Source organism: Eumetopias jubatus, unplaced genomic scaffold (genome assembly GCF_037043125.1).
Source record: "Eumetopias jubatus isolate StellerSeaLion01/CBP00866 unplaced genomic scaffold, mEumJub1_p1.0 scaffold_17, whole genome shotgun sequence".
In the NCBI taxonomy this organism is placed as follows: Eukaryota; Metazoa; Chordata; class Mammalia; order Carnivora; family Otariidae; genus Eumetopias; species Eumetopias jubatus.
In genome coordinates, this window is record NW_028274823.1 from 172,201 (window position 1) to 194,660 (window position 22,460).

At 54.6% G+C, this 22,460-nt stretch overlaps 1 protein-coding gene and 1 pseudogene across 1 annotated transcript; both read right to left on the reverse strand.

The window, feature by feature from the left end:
* Window positions 1-2,526: 2,526 nt before the first annotated feature.
* LOC148162127 (voltage-dependent N-type calcium channel subunit alpha-1B-like) lies at window positions 2,527-11,327 on the reverse strand. The gene is made up of 5 exons (XM_088020104.1): window positions 11,308-11,327; window positions 9,936-10,044; window positions 3,892-3,999; window positions 3,275-3,387; window positions 2,527-2,628 (listed from the first exon to the last, which is right to left on the reverse strand). The coding sequence occupies exons 1-5, from the start codon at window positions 11,314-11,316 to the stop codon at window positions 2,527-2,529; spliced, it is 441 nt and encodes a 146-aa protein (XP_087876230.1). The 5' UTR covers window positions 11,317-11,327.
* A 7,833-nt stretch (window positions 11,328-19,160) lies between these two features.
* LOC114221810 (histo-blood group ABO system transferase pseudogene) lies at window positions 19,161-20,530 on the reverse strand (annotated as a pseudogene).
* Window positions 20,531-22,460: the final 1,930 nt, after the last annotated feature.

Sequence of the window (22,460 nt, forward strand, 5' to 3'; positions counted from 1 at the left end):
CTGTGAGGCACCGTGTGCATGGCGGGGGGGCCGGGGGGGGCAATGCAGGCTGGCGTGGGAGAGGGGTGTCCTAGAGAGAGGGAGAGTCTGGGTCAGGGACACTGGGCTGGGAGATGGAAGCCCCAGGGCCACCGCAGGAGGTTGAGCACCGGTGGGTGGTGGGGATTCCTGGCAGGCCTCCGAGGACTCTGGCTGCACCTCTTGAGACCATCGTCCTGGGAGCTCCCAACAGGGCTGACAGTGTCCAGGCCGCCGTGCAGGTAGGGAGCCCTCACGCGGGACACAAGCCCTCCCCAAGCCAGGGCTCCTCACCCCCACGCCCCCACCCTCCCATGACCCTGGCCCTCCCAGACCACCCACCTGAGTCTCTGCAGCCGGGCGAGGCATGGAGGCCGCGCGTCCCTGGCTCTCCAGTCCGGGTTGGGGCTCCCCGTCAGGACCTCTCAGGGCCATGCTCTGCATCTGGACGTCCACAGCCTGGGCACACAGCAGCCCGCAGTCACACCGGCCCCCACCCCACTCTCACCTTCCCCCCCATCCTGGGCTCCCCGCCACACTCCTGCCATCTCCCACCATCCCTGTCTCACCCCAATCCTTATCTCATCCCCCATCCCCAGCCTGGCTCCCCAGCCCTGGGAGCCCTCCCCGGGTTTCCTGGCTGCACCACTGGGATCTCTGTAGAGTGGCCACGCTCCAGGGGTGTCCTTGCCTCATAGGGTACCTCCTGGGTCCTCTGAGTACCCCAGGAAACAGACTCCTTGATGCCACTCTCCTGGGTTTGTCTGTAGAGAAGAGAGGATTGTGCTGTTGGCTCAGAGGTCTGTGGGCCTTGGAAGGCCCACTAAGGACCTGGCTCCAACCTGCCAGGAACCTATACTGGCCCCTTCTACTCTGGGTTAGAAGCAGCCCAGACGCGTGAGGCCCTTCAAGTACAGGCTCTCAAGTGGCCACACAGCAAGGGATGTGGACCCAGTACCAGGGCTCAGAGCGGATGGGCAGAGAGGGCCCCCGGACATGAGTCCGAGGGAGGTCTGGACCCACCGCTTGCTGGTCCAGGGACACCCGGCAGGTTCCTCGGCTCTAGACAGGGCCTCCCAGGAGTAGTGGGAGGCCACATGTGCACAGCATGCATGACGCAGAGGGCGGACATCCTGTCTACGCTGGTGCACAGCAGGCCCTGACCACTACGTTAGGGGCAGTGTAGTACTCAGGAAAACCTACCTGATTAACAGTCCAAGACCCACAACCAGGCTGCAGAAAAGAACGTCCAAACATGTACAGATGAGGAGGAAATCAGGAGCCCTAAACATGCATGCTGTGCCCAGCCTGGTACCAGGCCCCACACCTTAGCCCTTGCTGGATGATGCAGAGCACAGGCCCCCCTCTTTGGGCTCAGCCAATGATTTCCTTTAGCCAAGAGGGTGTTAGCAGACCTGAGACCCTGCTGGCCCTGAGGGGGGTGGCTGAGAGGAGCCTGCCTGCTACCACCCCTCAGCGACACACGGTGGAAGACAGGTAGGTGACTGTTAGTTCGCAACACTTGGTTTTGGGTGGTTCATTACCAAGAATTATTGTGGCAAGAGTTAGAGGTTAGGTAACAAGGACGTTACCAATTTGTCTACAAAATACAGTTGCTTCAGAAATCACTCCTGGAGTGGAGATCTGAGGAAAAATGTCTTAGAGGAGTTAGGAAGACTAGACACACACAGGCCGTCAACAGAATGGGGTCGAAACAAATTTCTCAATGGGCAGTGAGGAAGTGGAGGCAGAGGCCGCTCACCGGAAAGGGAAATGGGCATGCACAATGGGAGGTGACAGTGGGAACCACCGACTGTCTAAATCCACTGACCTCGGTGCCATCAGAGGCACCCGTGTAACGTTTCGGGAATTAGCTTTGGAGTCCACCATGGACCGCTCCAGCAGCCCGCCTGGACTAGCTTTCAGGCAGCATCTGCGGGGAACCATTTGGGGGGAGGTGGGCACGGGGTGGAACAGAGAGGCCAGTCTCCCAAAGTGGTGATGGGACCTGAGGGCTCCATGTCCTGCAGCACAGCCTACAGGGAGCCCCTCTGGGAGGGGGAGAAACCAGGAGTCCTGCCCCCTCCGTGCACCTCGCACCCTGGCCAGGTACTCACACGGCCCCGCCGTTGCTGAGGGACGCAGAGCTCTTCTGCCGAAGGAAAACCCGGGCTCCTCGGAGCACAGCCGGCTGTGTCTGCTCCAGCGTGGCCTTCAGAGGGTGGAACAGGGACACAGGGCCCATCTGTAGAAGGGACGCAGGGAAGAGGAAGAGCTCTAAGGGCACAGACAGGTGTGCCAGAAAGCTGGCCTGACCCCACAGCATGGGTTTGGTGCTCCTTCTGCCCTGCCCCAGCCCTACACAGGAGGTAGGCAGGGGCTTACTCCCAATCTGGCCTGTGAGTGACATCAGGAAAGTCATTTCACTTCTTGGAGCTTCAGTTTCCCTACCGACAAAATCTGGGGACCTCATCCAATTACAAATGGTAAAAAGATTTCATCTCATCATCAACTTGGATTGATGGGTAGAGGCTGCATGAGCCCTGGACTGAGCAGAATTCTAAGGACATTTCCGGGCTTGGGGGGCGGCGGGGGGGCACTGATGGGTGTCTGCAACAAACAGGGGAACAGGGGATTGGTGTGGGCATCAGATACTTCCCATCCCACAATGGGTGAATGTCCCTGTAAGCTCCGAACACCAGGCAACTTTCTAGACAGAGTCTACGTATGGTCACTGATGGTTTGGCTGCGTGGGAAGGTTGTTATCTTTGAAGGATGACATCAGGAAGATGGGGCCCCAAACCAGCCCAGTCAGAGTCATGAGTGGAAGAAATCATGACCCTGGACCCATCAGTTTGAATCTCTCCGGTCCCTGCCAATGTGCACGGTAATCAGGTTCTCCTCGAACCTCCCCAAACAACCTCCTCAAATATTCTTCAAACTTCTTTCTTCTACCACTTAAAACAGTGGTATCTCCAGGGAACATGTCCTCAGCCTCTTGTCTACTGCTCCTGAACACTAGGTCTCCAAGTCAGGGGGGCCCCCAGTACCAGCAAGAGACCAGCCGTTGGAAAGCACTCAGGCTGTATGGGGTTTCTGACTTTGGGGCCGGAGAGTGAGGCTACAGTAGGAACCTCTCACCTTCCTTTTCCCGCCGTGCAATCCCCAGGAAGGATGTGGGTTTCCTCTGCCGTCAAAACAACTGATGCGTGCCAGAGTCTGAGGTTTACTTCTTGGAAATCCTGGAACTCGGTACCTGAGACAGGCCTCCCGTGGCCTGGTGAATCTGGTCTCTGGGGGTCTTGCTCTGTTTGTAGAAGTCAAATATCATCAGAGCTGCATACACCTTTCCTACGGTCATCTCATCGGCTGGAGGGAGAGAAAACAGAGGGTGGGGTGTGGAGGAGGAAGGGGAGGTGGGGGGGCAAGGGAACAGCCTCCGCCACAGGGACTCCTGGACATGCTCAGGGAAGGGCACAGGGCTTGGCCGAAGTTGCATCTGTGGACACTGAGCAGGTGTTCTCTGGAGCTGTACTGACTCTCCACAGGGCCCTCCATCTCCTCCCAGTGAAGTGGATGTGGGGTTTAATCTTTAAGCACCTCATCTCTAACTGTAGGAGTCTCCCTGCTGTTCTCTGGATGTTTTTAAGTATACACCCCCACCAGGAACGTGGGTGACTGTGGTCAAGAGAATAAAGCCCAGGGAATCCCTTCCCACAGTCCCTATGCACCCACTGGTAAGACCGTTCTCCCTGCAGGTGGAAAGTAAGTCTAGACTATTGATGAGGTCACCCTGGCCCAGGCCTCCTGGCTCTGCCTCTGGGTGGGACACAAAAGGGGGTTGAACAAGGAGAATTTCTTGCCCTCACTTACGTTTATGGGGTGGCACCAGTAAATCCAGGGTCTTCTGGGGCAGATTGGCCCACACAGAGGAAATCTCCTTTCTCAACTCTGCATCACACTGATGCTGCTTGGTGCCGGCTGGGGCAGGACAAGGGTGTGGAGGGGAAGAGAGATGTTAGGAGCTGTCTCACGGGCCCCCTGGGGGAGCCGGCAGGGAGAGGTGTGGTGTGAGGGGAAATGGGGCAAGGACCATGCCAGGAGAAAGGGCAGAGCGGGGAGAAGCACGGCCACGGCGGCTGTCGGAGCGTCCCTGATGGGCACGTGCAGAGACAGAGGCCTGTGTGCGTGGGCCCTGGGAGTGGAGAAGGGATATGGTGGCGGTCCAGCTGTTCATCCAGCCATTCAAAACTATCAAGAGAGCACCCTCCCGTGCCAGGGACTATTCTAGGTGATGGAACAAAAGCAAAGGAGCCGCCTTTGTGGCACCATGTGGCTTGACTCAACAATAAAGTGGCAGTAAGTTCAAAACCTAGTGTGTTGGGTGCAGAAAAAGCTTAAGTAGGGAGGGATGAGAAATATTAGGAGGGCTGAAATTTTGGACAGGGTAGTCAGGAAAGGTCTCATGAGAAGGTGGTGTGTGTGTAAGACCCCAAAGGCAGAAAAGGACCAGGGGTTGCAAAGGCCTTGGTGTGTCACACAACCAGCCAGGAAGGCAAGACTCACTGAGCGGGGGGTGGGGGTGACGGGCTGCAGGGAGCAGATGTTGAGATAGGAAGCAGCAGAACGTGATAAGCAGAGGGATAAAATACTCTGATTGACCTTTTTTTAGCATCAGGTTTACTATGGTACAATGTACATACAACGAAATCCACCCTTTTCAGTTATCCCATTCTATGAACTTTGGTAAATCCATAAAGCCACACATCCACCCCACAATCGAGTCATGGTATATGGCCCCACTGCCAAAGTCCCTCTGTGCTCCCTTTGTAGCTGACCCCTTGGCCTCCTCTCATCCCGTCCCATCCCTAGTGTGTTTTCTGTCTCGGTCTGTTTTGCCTTCTCCAGAATGCCCCACAAACAACGTCATCGGGTGTATTGGCTTTTGAGTAGGACTTCTCCACTCAGCGTGGTGCCTTTGAGATTCAGTCCACGTTGTTGAGTGTATAAGTAGCCTGTTTCTTTTGATTGCGGAGTACTACCTTGTGGTATGGATAGACCCCAATTTGTTTATCCATTCACCAGTTGTGAGCATTTGAGTTGCTTACATTTTGAGGAGATTATGAAATAAAGCTGTGAACATTTGCATATAGGTTTTTGTGCAGATGTATGTTTTCTTTTCTTCCCACTTGGGAGTGGGCTGGCTGGGCCGTACGGTAAGGAACTGCCAAACTAGGATCACAAGAATTCCATATTAAGCATTCTCACCAGGACTTAATATTGTCATTTAGAAAAGTACTTTAGTCGTATTAATAACCATGTAGTGTTATCTTACTATGGCTTCATTTTGGATTTCTCCCATCCAAGTACGAACCAGGCCCGACCCTGCTTAGCTTCCGAGATCAGACGAGATCGGGCGCATTCAGGGTGGTATGGCCGTAGACTTCATTTTGGATTTCTCTAATGATTAATGATATTGAGCATCTTTATAGGTGTTTCTTTGCCTTCCATATATATATTTTGATGACATGTCTATTCGAATCCTTTGCCCATTTTTATTAGGTTGTTTATTTTCTTATTACTGAGTTGTGACAGACCTTTATCTATTCTGGAAACTGATCCTATATCAGATACATGGTTCAAAAATATCTTCACCAATGCTTTAGCTTTGTCTTTTCATTTTCTTAAATGTCTTTTTGAAGAGCAAAAGTTTTTAATGTTGATAAAGTTCAATTTTTCAATTTTTCTTTTATGGCTCATGCTTTTGGTGTCTTCAAAAATCTTTGCCAAACTCAAAATTGCCAAAATCTCTCTCCTGTGTTTCCTTCTAGAGGTTTTATAATTTTACATTTTACATTTATGTCTATGATCAATTTCAAGTTAATTTTTGTAGGAGGTAAAAGGTATGTGCTATGGACTGAATTGTGTGCTGCCCCCATTCACATGTTGAAGCGGAACCCTCATTGTGACTGTATAAGGCCGAGAAGGAGGCATTTAGGTGAAATGAGGTCAGAAGGGTGGGACCCTGACCCAGAGAGTTAGTGTCCTTATGAGAAGAGACACCAGAAAATTCGTTCACTCTCTGTATGCACTCAGGGAAAGACCATGTGAGCACACAGTGAGAAGGTGACCACCCTACAAACCAGGAGAACAGGCCCAGGAATGAAACTTACCTTCCTGGCACCTTGCTTTGGACTTTCAGCCTCCAGACTGGGAGAAATAAATTTCTGTGTTTAAGCCACTCAGTTGTGGTACTTTGTTATTGGCAGCCCAAGCAGACTAAGACACTAAATGTCAAGATTTTTCCCTTTTTTGGATAGTTGTCTAAATTTTTCAAGTACCATTTGTTGAAAAAATTATCTTTTCTTCATTAATTGCCTTTACAACTTCATCAAAAATCCATTGGCAATGTAAGTACGAGTCTCTATTGTGTTCCACTGACCCATGTCTCTGTCCTGTCACCAACACGATATGCCTCAATTGACATGCTTTATAGAAAGTCTTTGATTCAGGTAGAGTAAGTTTTCTTTGTTCTCTTTTCAAAATTGCTTATTATTCAAGTTCTTTTGCTTTTCTAGATACATTTTAGAATTCAGTTGTACATTTCTACCTAAAAACCTGTTGGGATTTTGATTGGGTGAACATTTATTCTGTTGATGAATGTGGGAAGAACTGACATTATGACAATATGGAATCTTCCAATGCATGAAGATGATGCAGTGCTTAATTTTTAGATCTTCTTTGCTTCTTTCAATGTTTTGAAATTTGCAACATACAGATCTCACATATATACTTTTTAGAGTTATCCAACAACAAAGAAGTACTTCATGTTTTTGGTGTGATTTTAATGGAACTTTTTCCCATTTCAATTGTTAATTGCTAATATATAGAAATACATTTGCTTCTTGCACACTGACCTTGTATCCTGTGACCTTGCTCTCTACTTGTGGATGGTTTAGTAACTTTTTTTAATGGCTTAAAACAACAGAAATTTATTATCTCACTTCTGGAGGCCAGAAGCTCAAAGTCAAGGTGTCAGCATGACCGTGCCTCCTCCAAATGTTCTAGTGAAGAATTCTTCCTTGCCTGTTTCTAGATGTTGGTGGCTCCCAGCCATCCTTGGCATTCCTTGGCCCATAGATGCCTCCATTTTATTCACTTTTTCTTAGAGTCTTTCAGATTTTCTCCATAGATAATCATGTCAATTGTGAATACAGGCAGTTTTATTTCTTCCTTTCCAATTGGTATGCCTCCTATTTCTTTTTCTTAACTCATTACAATGGCTAAGACCTAACATATGATGTTGAACAAGAATGAACAAGACAGCAAACATCCTTCCTTTGTTCTTGATCTTAGGGGAAAAGGAGTTAGTCTTTCTTTGTTAAGTGTGTCATTCGCTGAAGGATTTTCATAGATATCCTTGATCAGATGGAGGGGGCTTCCTTCAGTTTCTACTCTATGCAGAATTTTTAAAATCATGAATAGATACTGAATTTTTGTGAAATGCTTTTTCTGCATCTATTGAGATGATCATATAGTTTTACTTCTTTGATAAATTATATTGATTAATGTTTTATACTTGAACTCAACTTGCATTCCTGGGATAAACCCTACTTTTGTCATCAAGCAAACAGATATATATACAGCCAGACTCAGTCTGAGAAAACTGGGTGGAATATTTTTGTGTCTACAGTCATGAGGGATACTGATCTGTCACTTTCTTTTCCTATAACGTCTTTGTCTCATCTTGGTGTCGGAGCAATGTCAGCACACTATGGTAAGTTGAAAAATGTCCTCTTTTTCTCTATTTTCTGGAAGAGTTTATATAGAGCTGGTATTATCTCCCCCTTAAATGTTTGGTGGACCTCACCTATGGAGCTAACTGGGCCGGGGATTTTCTTTCTTGGAAGGCTTTTAACTATTATTTAATTTCTTTAATAACTATAGTGCTACTCAGATTCTCTCTTCCTTTTTGTAACCCACTCAGGTTATCCATTCTTGAATGAGCTTGATAGTTGGTGTCAAGGAATTTTTCCATTTCATTTAAGTTGTTGAAGTTATTGACAGAAAGTTGTTCATAAAATTTCCTTGTTATCCATTTAATGGCAGCAGGACCTGTAGTGGTGTTCTCTCTTTCATTCCTTATATTGGTTATTTCTATCTCTTTTTTTCTTGATTGGTCTAGCCAGAGGTTTATTAATTTTATTGGTTTGGTTTTTAACATGATCATTCTAGCTGTTCTGTTGCAGGCAGACAAGAACAGAGGCAGACCAGTCGGAAGCTACTCTAAGAATCGAGTCAAGACCCAAGAGAGAGGGGCTTGGACCAGGAGCTAGCAGTGGGAGAAGACAAAGAAGTGATCATATTCTGGTATATTATGAAGGTGGAGTCAAGAGATATGACAAGAGATCATATATGGATCAAAACTGGGAAAAGGATTAAAAAAAAAAGAAAGAAAGAAAGAGGAGGTAAGATTGACTCCAGAGGTTTTTGTCTTGAGTGACTAACTGGAAGAACAGAGTTTCCACTGATGGAGATGGGAAAGATCATGGGGAACACGGGGCGATCAAGTTTGGGCAAGTGAACTTTGGAATGCTTACTGGGCCTCCAAGTGGAGACAGTAAAAATTCACATGAGAATGCAGAATGCAGGTCTGGAGTTCAGGAGGAGGCCTGCACTAAAAACACAAAGTTGGAATTCCCAGTATTTAGAGCCATGAAAATAGGTGGAATGAACAACGTGGCAAAGGGAACAGTCTGAGGGGCACCGTGACATTCAGAGGGCGGGAGACATGAGAAAACAGAACAGGAAACATCAAAGGGATTCAAAAAGATGGACACGACCACGGAGGAAGGGCCGAGCCGCGGGCAGACGCGGCCACGGAGGAAGGGCCGAGCCGCGGGCGGACGCGGCCACGGAGGAAGGGCTGAGCTGCGGGCGGACACGACCACGGAGGAAAGGCTGAGCTGTGGATTAGGTAAAATGAGGACCGAGCACACGGAGGTCGCCGAACAGCTCAGCAAGAGTGGCTCCAGCAGCATTGCAGTGGAAACCCACCTGCAGACCGAACAAGAGAGACCAGACAGACAATACAGACCAGTCTCTCAAGGGGTTGGTCGCAAGGAGGGGAAGAATAAACATAGGGAAGCCAATGGAGGGAGCAGAAAACCTTTTAAAGACGGGAGAGATCATAGCTTGTTTATATGTTGATACAAAGAATCCAATAGGGAGGAAAAACTGACAGGGCAAGAAGCAGGGTGCAGAATTTCTGGCATGACATCTTTGGGTAGATGATGAGAACCGGACCTAGAGGGCAAGGGGGGCAGGGTACAGGACTGGCCTTGACTCATCCGCTACAAACGAAATGGCTGAGCTCAAGGGCTCGAGTGCGGCCAGGAGGGTGGTGTGGGGGCAGAGACAGTGCAGATCCCCTCTGGTGGCTCTAATTTTTCTAATTTTCACAGGAGGGTGAAGGTGGAAAGGATACACTGGAGGTTTATTCTCTCCTAGATTTGGCACAGGCTATGCAGTCCTATCAGTCAGCTCAGGAGAGGACCTGACAGGGCCCGGGGCCACTACGGGGAGCGGACAGAAGGCACACAGACGCTGCACCCTGGAAGGGTGCTACCTCATGTGAACCTATGTTCTGCCGTCACATGCTCTGGGTAACCTGGACAGGTCATTTAACCTGCACCTCAGCTCCCACACATGAAAATGGGATCATTACAAGGCTCAAAGGCAGGGCGGCTTTCAGGGGATGAGGTCAGTGCCCAACAGAGGCGCCATGAGCAGCTGTCCTTCATCGCCTCCAGACAAGCCTTGTCACCCCGCTTCCCTGCACACCCACCTGGGGGTGGCTCTGGAGGGAGACAGCCCGGTCCTGGCTTGGTGCCCTCCCCAGATGCTGCCTTGCTCACCTGGAGCCAGCTCGATCTCCAGTGCAGTCCGAATGAGGGCCATCAGCGTGGACGTGAAGTGGACGGTCATGTCCTCATTGGAGATGGGCATGTTCATGCGAACCAGGCGCTAGAGACAAGGGGAGCAGGTCAGGGCCAGGCCTACCAGGGTCCCTCCACCACAGGACTACAAGGGGCTGGAGGCCCCTAGAGGCTGGGCTTCACCTCCTGGGGGTGGCTTCTGCAGGCGCCCAGGCAAAGTTGGGTGGCTGGGAGTTTTGCCAGCATTCGCACTCACCCTTGGACCACCGCCCCCCACCATTGGAGCAGTCCCTCCTTCTCCTAGCTGCAGAAAAATAGAAGTCCAGGTAAAGACTGTAGCATAGCACCAAGCCAGAAGCCTGGATCCCTCTGAAAGAACAGGCACATGCTTAGCCAGAAGGACCCCTGCCCAAGGCTGGAATAAGGGGCGTGGGGCCTGGGCTGAAGAGGGAGGGATCTGGGCTGCAGAACAGAGGCGAGGCACCCTGGGATGGCCCACAGACAGGAGGGAAGACCCCTGTCCTTACAGCTCTGCCCAACGTCTTCTCCTCCACCGGCAGCCTGGAGCACTGGACAAGGAAGGGGCGGGTTAGCCAAGAGCACAGCTCTGAGCTCCCACTCCCAGGGAGGCATCCCTTCACCCCAGGAAGGCTTCTGCCTCTCACCACCCAGCCAGGGGGCCTGGAAGAGGCAGCCAGCACCTTCCAGTCAGAAGGACCCAGAACAGATGGTACTGCACAGGGCCAGCATGGAGGCTGGTGGGGAGAGGCTCAGGGCCATTGCACAGGAGTAAAAGTACTTCGGACCAGACTGGGGGCAGTGCCCTGCTGCTTTGCTCCCTGTTTCCGCATCAGGTGAACAGCCCCTTTTCTCTCCTCATTTTTCAAGGACAGAACAGCGGGAGACAGATGTGTGTCTGTACCACAGACCTCCGGGTATAGCCAGCAGCTGCCCAGAGCCCGAGGCTCTGAGAACTTAGGTGATGTCCAGGAAGAAAAGTACCCTTGGTGTGTCTGGCACGGTCTCAGCCTGGGAGGTCACCTAGCTGACCAGGTAGAGCCCTAGGGGCACCGTGACCCACCTGTCTTCTCTCACCGCTCTCTTGTTGTCTACCATAAGACAGAGCTAGAGAAGGGGGCACAGGGCCCCTCCCTGGGTTGTGCCTGTCCTCTGCCAAGCCCACATCCCATGACAGAGCCGCCTCTCTTCCCCTCTAGGGGGGGCCCCCAGCCCGGCCCCCAGCCCTGCCCCCAGTGTCTGGGCCCTAGATCCAATCCTCGGCCTAGTAGAGACTGGGTGGCTAGAGACACAAGCCCAGACTCTGCCCCCCTGAATGCTGGTGAAGCCCCACCTGGCACATCGAATCGTGGTCCCAGGACCTCACACATCACCTTTGTGACGCACACCAGGAAAATCGGCTTTCCAGAGCAGAGGGTCCCTGTAGACCAGCACCGATGGCAGGAGGAGAGGCAGAGGGATTCCTCTCCAGGGAAGTCAGAGAGTTGGGTACCAGCCTGAAGGAGGAGCAAGCAGGTGATTTCCAAGAGAAGAGAGCTCTGTCCAGGGCACCTTCACCAGAGGCTCTCCTCTGCCTGTCCAGGCCCTAGAAGGGCAGGGATCTCAGGAAGCAGCAGAAGGACAAGGCCAGGGTAAACAGACAGGCATCTCTGCCCTGGGCCTAGGACCTCCTGGTCATAGCACTCTGAGCATCTCCTGGACCCTCCCCAGCTCCCCAAGCCCATCCATTCCTACCCACCCTGAGGCCTCCCCTGGTCTATTCATGACCAGAACCTTGGAACTGGCCAGCACAGCTGGGGAGGGGCCCTAAAGGCTAGCCCATCAGAGCCCTGCATGCCCAGCCTGGCCCCAGGTATCAGTGTGGACAGAACTCTCCTCCTTGGGAACACAGCTACGGTCTTACATGCAGGCCTCAGGTAGGTGCAACATGCATGCCAGGCAGGGGAGGGCTGAGGAGGACAGCAGAGGCATCTGCCGATGGCCTGAAGGAGCCACTTAGCTTCCAAAGGCTGTGCTGAGCCAGGTGACAGAGGCAGGCCCAGATTGAGAGCACAGAGACAGACAGCACGGACAGAACCAGAGAGAGGAAAGCTCTGCTGGGAAGCTCGCTCAGAGAGAGGGCGGTGGCAGAGAGGCTCCAGACACATGCTGGTGGAGCCGCACGACTCGGGCTGGCTCTGTTTTCTGGGAGCAGTGGGAGCTGCAGCAGGGCTCTCGGTGTGGCGCAATGGGTGGGGGGTGGTGCTGGAGGGATGGGAGGTGCCCACACACCAAAGGGCACATGGGGCAGGTGGGAGCAGGCTTGGGGCTGGGCCATGTGACCTGCCCGCCCCCCAAGGAGGGAGGCCTGGAGATGTCCTTCAGTTTACCACCTCCTTGCTGCTCAGCCTCCTGGGCTCCTCAGCGATGGAGGGAGGGGGCGTGGGACTACCTGTCCTTACCCTGCAGCAGTCTCTGAAGCCCCAGGAATGACAGCAGAAGGCCTCTCCCTGGCATCCTTTCCTTCTTAATGCCACAGCGCCTCCTTCCCGCTGTGGAACTTACAAATCCCTGGGGATGCTGCCTCCCCAGGCTGACAGCAGCCCAGACCTGGGGAAGTTCTGCATGTGCGGAGCTGAGTGGGGGTTCCTCAGAAGTGCCAGAGGCCCTGCAGGCCCCTATTACCCCAGGCTCAGACCCAAAGGGCTGGATACCTCCACCCTCATCAGGTGCTTATGGGACAGAGAAGCTGAGTGCGGTCCTGAGCCTGGAACAAAAACAGCTTCTGTCTGAAAGGTGGTCTGTCCCCTCATTTCTGGGAAAGAGAAGGAAAGGAAAAAAGGCAGGTGGAGGGCTCTGGCTCCGTCTTCCTGAGCTTCTCAGGGGCTCTCAGAGGGGGCAGACCTGCGGGCACAAGGGGCAGGTGCAGACACCATCATGGTATCTGTGTCCCTCTGTCTGGGAAGGTAGAGGACATGGCTGGAGCAGAGAAAAGGAAGAAACAGTGAGACAGCAGAGCGGCAGACAGACAGATGGACAAGCCCCGAGAGGAGACGGGAGACCAGCCCCAGCACAGCCAGCCTCGGGGTGCAGGGTCGGGGTCTACCTTGTATGCAACTCGGGCACGGCATTTCTCCCCCAGCCCCAGGGGTGGGGACATGTGTTTCAGCATCTCAAACATGTCATTGTAACTGATGCGCCCACTGGACACCCGGCCCAGGGAGGCAGAGGCAGGGTGGGGCCCACAGGAAGGGGTGCGGCGGGAGGGGGTGGGGGGAGGAAGCAGACAAGAAAACAGATCCAGTTAACCAGCGTCCGATTACATGCCAAAAGTCAAAATACGTAAAATGAGGGACTTCTCTGCGTGACCCGATCCCCTCCTTGCCCCTCCCAGCCTCACCTCCACACTCCAGCCCCACGCAGGGCAGCGGGCAGGGGTGACATCTGAGCTAATGAACATGGAGGGATGAGGAAGGGCTGCATCGGGGCGGCTTTGGGTTGTCAACTTCTGATTTTACACTTTTAGAAACCACAAATAATGCCAAATCAGAAGAGCTGTTTCACCATGCCGGGAGAGCCGGCAGACAGAATTACGTGACTGATGAGGCCGGCCCGAGAACCACGGCAGAAACATAGCTTTCCGTCACGCTCAATTTGCTTCCAAGGTAGCCTAGAGGCTAAAGAAGTGGAGAAAACTCTACAACAAGCCAGAAAACTAGAGCTGGGGGAGCCCCGAAGCTCTAGAGACAAACTTGACCGGTGAGTCCTGCTCCAAGCCCAGAGACACCCTAGGCCGCCCAGGGCGGGGCTGCTGCTGGGATTCAGGGCTGGGCAGGAAATGGGAGATGGGGGGCGGTGGAGGGGGCAGGGGCGTGGTGGGCAGCTGGGGTGGGGTGTGGCTTGGAACCACTTGCACCCTCCTGTCCACACCAGGGACAGGGCTGGCCCCAACACACGGGACAAGGCTGCGGATCCAGGGAGGTGTCTGGGGGCTGATGACTGTGTCTTCCGAGGTAGACAGGCCACCAGGCCTGCAGCCTCACCTCCACCCCTGGGGACACCTGCCTATGGGACCTGCTTGGGGTCCCAGAGACGAGGTCGGGTTCAGGCCACCCAGGAGAGAAAGGCAACAGCTTTTTCCTGGCAGGCACAGCTGCCCCAGGGCCTGGCCCTCCTCTCAGGGTTCCCAGCCTTGGCTGAGTGGATCGATCCAGAGCTGAAGCAGGAGGGCCCGTCTTTGGGCCTCCACTGCCTCTGTCCTCGCCTCCCTCGGGGACCAGAAGCCCCTCGGTTGTCAGGCTCTTCAGACTGGGAGGGGCCACTCCTCTTGGCCTGCTTGTGCTCATGCGCTCCTCCTCTGGGGCCCTTGGCCTCCAGCCTGTCTGACCATTAGCCCACCCTGCAGAGCCTGGAGGCAAAGCCGGGAAAGACAGCTGCTTCCTCGGGCACAGGCAGGGCCTGGTCCCCAGCTCCCACCCAGCAGCCGACCCCTGCCCTCCAGGCCCAGCCAGCAAGCTTCGTGTGCACCGCCTCAGAAGGCGGCCTCTCCCCAGCCAGCGGGAGGGGTCGGGAGATCAGATGGGGACCAGAGCGTCCAGGAGGCTGGAGTGGGGGGCGGGGCAGGGCAGGAGGAAAGAGAGGTGAGGTGTCCTCATTCCCAAACCAGGCAGGGAGTGTGCGCTGCCTTTGCATTTCGGGCAGAGAAGAGTATGTCGGAGGGAGGCTCTGAAGTTGCAAACCTTGTAGGCCAACCTACGAGGGCAGTTCTTCCCTAAGCCGACGGGTGGCGCAATACAACGCAACAAACTGTACGTATCCTTACAATGAACCCGGCAAGTGGAAAGGAAATGTCACAGGTTATGGCAACCAAGGCACGATGAGCCCGTCCCGCCCGCCCACCCAGCCTGCGACAGGAAGAGGAGCCGGGCGGCTGGACAGGCAGCTCCCTGCAGGGAATCCTGGGGCTCAGAAAGCCCCAGGAGGCAGGGCAATCCCAAGACCATTTCCAGAGCCTGACGCGGGCAGGAGGCACACCATACAGAACCAGTGCTGGCCCCTGTCGCAAGCCCCCACTGTGCACGCACTGGAACCACTGGTCCGCCTCCCCCCGGGTCTTGTTCGCCCACCCTCTCTGGCAGCCCCTCCTCTCACTCCCTGAGTTCCGGAGACCCCACGCCTGGCTCTCCTGACCGTCTCTACCTCCTGCATCTCCTGGAGTCTGCTGGCCCAGCTAAGGACCCCCTAGTCCCAGGGTGGGCACCCTGGCCAACACTGACGTTTCTCTTTCCTGTCCAGTCAGCTCCAAATGACTTCTGGAAAAGAGGGAAGAAAGAGGAAGCCCCACTTTGGCCTCACCCAAGGTGCTTGCTAACTCACTGGACCTAAAGGATCATGACGAAGGGTCTGGAAGCATGGTGAAGCCCCCAGCCCCAATAATCACCCAACCCAATTCACAGCCTGTTCTCTGGCTCATCTTCTCTCTTCCGCCATCGAATCCCTCACACGGCACCAGATGGAAAGTGGGGGCACCATACTGTCGCTGCAATGCAAAAAACTGTCCTCGCTGTCTGTAAAGCAAAGTCAAAGCTCCTTGTTTATCCCAAATTTCAAGACCTTCTCAACCTGTCCCAGCCGCCCTTCCAGCTCCTTTGCAATGCGTTCTCTTCTCCATCAGACACAATCAGACCCCCTTCCCTTCAGTCCCGGCCCCAACCTCTTCTCTGGAGCTCAATCCATCCTGCCCTCTTCCGTTTGGCTCAAATGCCACCTCCTCTGACTCACCGGCCAGTTGGGGTTTCTCCCTCCTCAAACACCCCGGGCTCACACTATGGCTCCTCTGTTCTCCCAAAGTCCCATTCAACTCAGCATCCCGAGAGCATGTGCTTGCTTCGCCCCTTCCCCTGCCCCTGCCAGTGGTCCCGTTCCTGCCCCTGACCCAGATCCTGTCCCTGCTCCTGCCCTGGATCCTGCACCTGTCACTACTGCTGACCCTGTCCCTCCCCTTGCCCCTGCCCCTGCTCTTACCTCTGTCCCTGCCCCTGTCCCTGCCCCTATCCTGAGCCCTGCCCCTACTCCTGCTCCTGCAGGGCTCCCACAGCCACATCCAGAGCCCACAGCCCTGCAGGGAGAGCTCCTTGTACAATCACCCTTAGTTCCATCGCCTGAACCCGAGACCCCGCCCGATTGTTTCATCCCCTCCGCCTGTGTTCTTTCTCTCTGGTACATATTAACTGTTATTATATCCTTCCATGTCCTATATACTGTTTATTATTTGTTTTAAATAAAATTACTTGTTTTCAATTGAACACGTCATGAGCACTAAGTACATGCCCAACGCTGTGCCACCACACCCCAGAACATTGCTGCAGAATATCTCTTTCCCCATAAGGGTCCCCAAACCAGAAGCCCTCCCTGCCCATTTCTCCCCCAGCCCAGACCCCGGCAACCCCTAAGCTGCTTTCTCTCCCTGTTCTTTTACCTGTTCTGGATGTTTCTGTAAGTGGAATCATGCAGTAGGGGCCTTTGTGTCTGCCCACCTATTTTCAAAGGGGATTCGTTTTCTTCTGCATCTGTTATAAAATTTCCCTTATTTGATATTGAAATCCCTGATGGATTACTGATCAGATGTTATCACAGAGGCCACTTTAGGAATTATGGGCACAATCTCGGGGCCGAGACCCCTGGTCCTGCTGGGACACCACAGCCTGACCCCAGACAGGACAGGGCTGGTTCCTCCTGAGACCCACACAGAAACCAGGGAAATGCAGAAAGCTGGAAGGCACACCACAAAGGGCAAAAGCATTGCTCACAACCCAAGGCCAGAGAAAGGTTTCACCTGACTCTGGTCCAAACCACGCTCCAAGTCACTGGGTTCCACAGGGACGGAGACCAAACACATGCAAGTCCAAGGCGGAAGGATAGGCACGCAGGGAATATGTGTCAGAGATGCGGGAGCTCCTGGGGAAGGACTCCGGCAAAGGAAACCCTATGGAGGCAGCGCTGGTCACCCTCAGGCCGGCAGGTGTCTGGTCTGGGGAGACCATGAGGAAGCGTAGGTCCCCTGCAGGTCCCCTGGAGAGAAGGGTGACGGGCACCCCTGTCTGGGAGAACAGTGAGCAGCACCCATCCCAGGCCACAGGTGCACCCATCACCTGGTATGCTCGGCCTCAGACTCACCCCCGGAAACTCTGGTTCGGTTTTCACAGATGTATTGTCAGGAGTGTTCATCACAGCGGTGCTGGAGAGAGCAGGGAATGGAACAACACTAATGCCCAAGGAGATGGATGGGATCCACGGTCCCAGTCCTCATGATAGAATGCCCTGCAGCTACTGTCACATTGTCATCCGGGGCACAGGATCCGGGAAGCCCCTCCTGAGACCCCTCCTGCCACCCTGCCCCTGGGAACATTGAGAATTGTTTGAGGAGGAGGGGGAGAGGATCCAGGATGACAGCGGGTGCAAGGAGAAGGAAGGTCAGCACTGGGAGGACAGATGGACGTGCCCTGAGCCACCATCCAGGGCCCAGGCTGTGATGCCCTCGGACCTCACCCCAGATAATGGCTCCTGAGGTATGGATCGAGCTTCTGTGGTTTCATTCCCTCCCTCCCTGCGTCATTTATTCACTCCCTCATTCATTCCCCACCTCTCTCCTTCCCTTCCACCCCTCCCTTCCCTCCCCCACTCCCTCCCTCCCTGCCTTCCTCCCATCCTCCCTGCCTCCCTCCCTCCCCTCTACCCCTCCCATCCTCCCTTCCCTCCTCCCTCTCTCCCCTCCCTCTCCCCATCCTCCCTCCCCATCTCTTTCCCTCACTCCCATCCTCCCTCATGCCCTCCCTCATTCAGCAGAGGATCTGGGGTCCCTGCTGTGTACTGAGCACTGGGGCTTCATCAGTGAGCGCCCCCCAAACCACATGGTCACGTCCACTGTGGGAGGTGACGGGGGCAGTCCTCAGTGTTAGCACTGGTGATGAGCACCAGGAATCTGCTCCTGAAAACAGACGCCAGTTGCACAAAGAAAAGAATGGAAGATCCATGCTTAGCACTTCCTCTAGAAAAATCTAGTCCTGAAAAGTGATGAAAAGTAAGTATATCCTAGACTTCATGTGATGTGAGTTCTAATGGCAGGTACCTACTGATTCCAAGAACCAACAAAGAGTAAATCATCCAGTGTCGACTGGGGTGTTGTGACCCAACTTTTCTGACCAAATGACAGCGTTTCAGCCACCATCTCCAAGGCCTCCGAATTTTCCCAAGGGCCTCTGTGATCCTTTGGTCCTTCCATCGACCTCCTTGGGAAGCTCTGTCCTGTCGTCTTCCTTGTCTCCTGCCTCTTCTGGGACCCTTCCGTGGCTTCCCCCTCCCCCCGCCAGGACCGCCCTCACCAGGATTCCCCATGCCCCTTGGCTGGGCGCCGGCGTCCCACACTGGGCCCCATGAGCCCAGTGCCTTGTGCAAGTCCCGTGCGCTCCCTCTGGGGTCACTTGGCATCTCCCTTGCAGTGGCCTGCGTCTTCCTGCACTGGGTCTCCTCTGAGCAGTCTGTGAGGCCGGACTGTGCCCATGTCACGGGCACGGAAGCGAGAGTCCAGAAGGTCCAGACGACCTGCTCCCAGTCCCAGCATGTGGAGCCTGGGCAGAGATTGGTCCCTGAGCAGAGGAGGACTTGGGCCCAGGGAGACTGAAGGAGGACATGGCACAGTGAGCCTGCAGGAGGAGAGTGAGCAATGTGGGGACCTGGTGCTCAGACCTTCTGGGAGACCATGTCGCACTGGCTCTGTCCCCAGGGCTGTATGTTGTCAGGGTATCCACCCTCCCAGGCTGCAGGCTGGTGGTGACTGGTAGGAGAGGAGGCACTTGGTGCAGGAGAGAGCCCTCAGGCAGAGAGGAGGGGGCAGGTGTTCCCCCAGCAGCTGGAGGAACTCGGGGTAGCCACCCTCCCAGGCTGCAGGCTGGCAGTGGCCGGCAGGGGAGGAGGCACCTGGTGCAGGACACAGCCCTCAGGCAGAGAGGAGGGGGCAGAGGCTCCCCCAGCAGCAGGTGCACTGGGGCGGGCTGAGGGGGCATCTGTAGACAGCAGTGCCTGTAGCTGGGGTCTCCACACAGGCAGCCTCTTCAGGTCCAGCACAAGCTTGTCTGGATGGCCTTTGTCCCCCAAATACAAAGTCTGGCCAGGACGCCCCCTCAAACTCCAACTCCCAAACCTTTGTACTCAGCTCAAGTGACAAGAAATGGCCAATAGTTTAGGTGGTGTTGGGTGCACAGGTCCTCTGGGGACAACCCAGCATCTACAGGTCCACAGGCCCTCTGGGGACAGCAACTTGAGAGGCTTGTGGTCCAGCAGGTGCCTGTTCAGGTGGCTCTCATAGTGCCACACGGCCTCAATCCCACTGACCAGGTCAACTCCCATCACCTGGTGACAGGCCAAGGTCAGTCGGTGTACCTCCACCGACCCCCCAAAAAAGGCCCCCGTGTAGTAAAAGTCACCCTTGTCCCTGGGGATGTGCGCCTGGGACTGTGGCCGATGCTCATAGCTGAAGTCCTTGTGGGCCGCCTGGTAGAAACCGGGGCGCAGGGTGCCGAAGAGGGGAGACAGGATCTCCATACTCACGTGGTCGCGGAACTTCATGTCCACCTCTGTGCACACCAGGGAGTCCACCTCACGGAGGAATTGTGGAGTTATTCTTAGAAAATATATTGTAAGCCCTAAGGAGTGATTGTGGAAGCAGCTGAAACGTCAACAGCGTTCCTGTTCTCAGGCTACTGACCACAATGGCCCGGTAGGAGCAGGATCCCATGATCCCCAGGGGCAGGGCATACGTTGGGAGCCAGGAAAGAATGTAACCCTCTGTGCCCCCCTTCCTGCACCTGGCGTTTGCTAGCACAAACATCCCACTCTTCCCTGATCCCATGACGGCCTCCCTGCGTGCCTGCGCGTAGAGGAGGGTGCAGGCCTGCTTCACAGCTTCAGCGTACTTGCCATCCCTTTGTCCTCCTTTCCCACGCTTTCAGGCGTCTGCCTTTGCTTTTCTGATAAAAAATGACGTAAAAGCGATGTGCAGAAGCCAGCTGCTGCTGCCCTACTTGCAGAGGCAGCCCTGCATGGCCGCTCGGATTGGTGTCTGAGAACTTTATTTCAGCGCGCGATGACAGGAAGAGCTGCTTACAGAAGCGGCGGATCATCACGTGCTCTGCATGGACGCGTCCTACCAGCGCGGGGTGCCGGGGACCTCGAGCACCACCACCCTCCGGCCTTCCCGGAGGGGCACATGGGGCCCAGCAGCCAGCTGATTGGTGAAGATGTAGTAGGTGACCCTGTGTCCTACGGTGAAGTGCTACCCTACCGTCTGCAGGAACAGCTCCAGGAAGACCGTGTATCCACAGGGACAGGGGACAGGGCTGGAGGAGGGTCACTGCCAGAGGCTGGTGGCAGGACCCCAGAGCTCGGGGCCAAGCACATGTGCACCTTCGTCATGGGGGCAGGCCCTGGGCTGCTTTAAGCATCAGCCAGCCTCCTGGCCTGGCCTGAGTAAGTCTGCCGGTGGGGCCTCCCTACCTCCTGCTCCCAGAGATGGGGGCCATCAGCACCCCATCTTACACAGGGGAGCCTGAGGCTTAGGAGGCTGGAAACCCAGGCAGCCCCACAGTCAGCATACTGGAGCCAGGAACACTCCCCCTGTGCTGAGCTCTCGGGCAAACCCTGCAGGTGCCCTCCCCTGGCTGACCCCCTGCAGGTTCTGTCCACACCTGGACAGAAGTTAGTTGAGCACCTTGGGGCACAGCCCTCATCTCTATGCCCTACAGACTGGGTAGAATCAGCAGGGCCGGCCACCTGCCCCACTTGGCTTTGAGTGGGCTGTCACTGGCCCCCACAGAGCTGTCTCCACCCCCTATAGGGTGGAGGCTTGAAGGCTACTGGGCCTCTTGCTGACAAGGTCCTCAGTAAACCACTGGTATTCCTAGGAGGGGTCACCCTCGAACTCCCCCAGATCGGGAATCAGGTCCAGCCCGTGGACAGGGAAGGGGAAAGAGGACCCCTGGAAGAAGAGGGGGCTTGCTTAGACCCCAGCCTTGAATCCAAGGGTGTAGCTTCTGGTTCCAGGTCTACATCTCTCTGGCCCCAAGAAGTTGGAAGTCTTGTCCAACCGCCTCACGTGGCTGGTTCCCTTTTGAGGGGACTACCTGCTCCTCACTGTGGGGACAGCAGCTCCCCCATTACCAGCAAGTGTGGTGAGCTCCTCTGAGACTGACTTTTTTTAAAGATTTTATTTATTTATTTGACAGAGAGGGAGACAGCTACAGAGGGAACACAGCAGGGTAAGTGAGAGAGGGTGAAGCAGGCTCCCCATTGAGCAGGGAGCCTGACACAGGGCTTGACCCTAGGACCCTGGGATCATAACCTGAGCGGAAGGCAGACAATGACTGAGCCCCCCAGGCGCCCTGAGACTGATTTTTTTCCACAGGCACTAAGGCTACTTCCCTGGTCTGCCCCATACCTGGCAGGTTAGTAAATCGCTCACACAGGGAAGGCCGGTACTACATTTAAATAGGGGACAAGCACACACACCCAGCAGACATGAGTCAGGTCACCAAGGGGCAAGTAGAGGCCCAGACAATGGGGGAACAGACCAGACATGATGCAGAGGGAGAGAAGAGTGATCCTGGCAGAGGGCACAGAGAATGTAAAGGATTGGAGTCAGGCCCCAGGCACATGTGTGACAACCCCACACCTGGGAGGCCCACAGAGGGGGAGGCTGTGGTGGGAGAGGTGAGGCTGGAGAGGACAGGCAAGTGGGAAGCAAATTGCAGAGAGGCTCAAAGGTTATGTTCTGAAACGATCAATCTAGTTACTGGAGGAGAATGGGCTCTACATCAGAGGACAGGGAGATCATAACCCTAACCCCTAACCCCTAACCTCTAACCCTAGGTCAGGTTCTGAGTGATCCGTCCCCAGAGGCCTGGCTCCCAAGCCCCAGGGACTGGGGACACCTGAGCAATACCAGAGGACTCAGGCTGGCACCCAGAAGGAAACTGTGCCATTGGGGACTCCAGAAAGTATTCAGAACCAGAGAAATCTGAAGGCCCACCTGAGCCCATCCCAATGAACCCCCATTTTCAGCAGCCCCCTGGACCCAGACCCTGAGCCTGACACTCATCCGACCCATGCCCTCAACTCAGCCCTCTGGGAAGTGCACCACACAGATGGCAGATCAGACCTGCCATGCTCCTAGGTCCTAACCCTAACCAATGGTTCAGTCAAGAGGTCTGTTCCCACGGGCCTGGCTCCAGGAGGATAGCCATCACCACAGATAACTAAGCTATGATATGAACTCGGAATGGTAGAAAGGGAGGAACCTATCAAGGTCTGTTTGCATAGTCTTCTGATTCTCACTGTGTCTACCAAACATTTACTCTTTTTCGTTTTCCTGTGAGGTGCATCCCTTCCCTTTGATGTTCCTGATCTCTAACCCCTTGTCCTTAGTTCAGGATGACATATATTCCTCATTTTGCC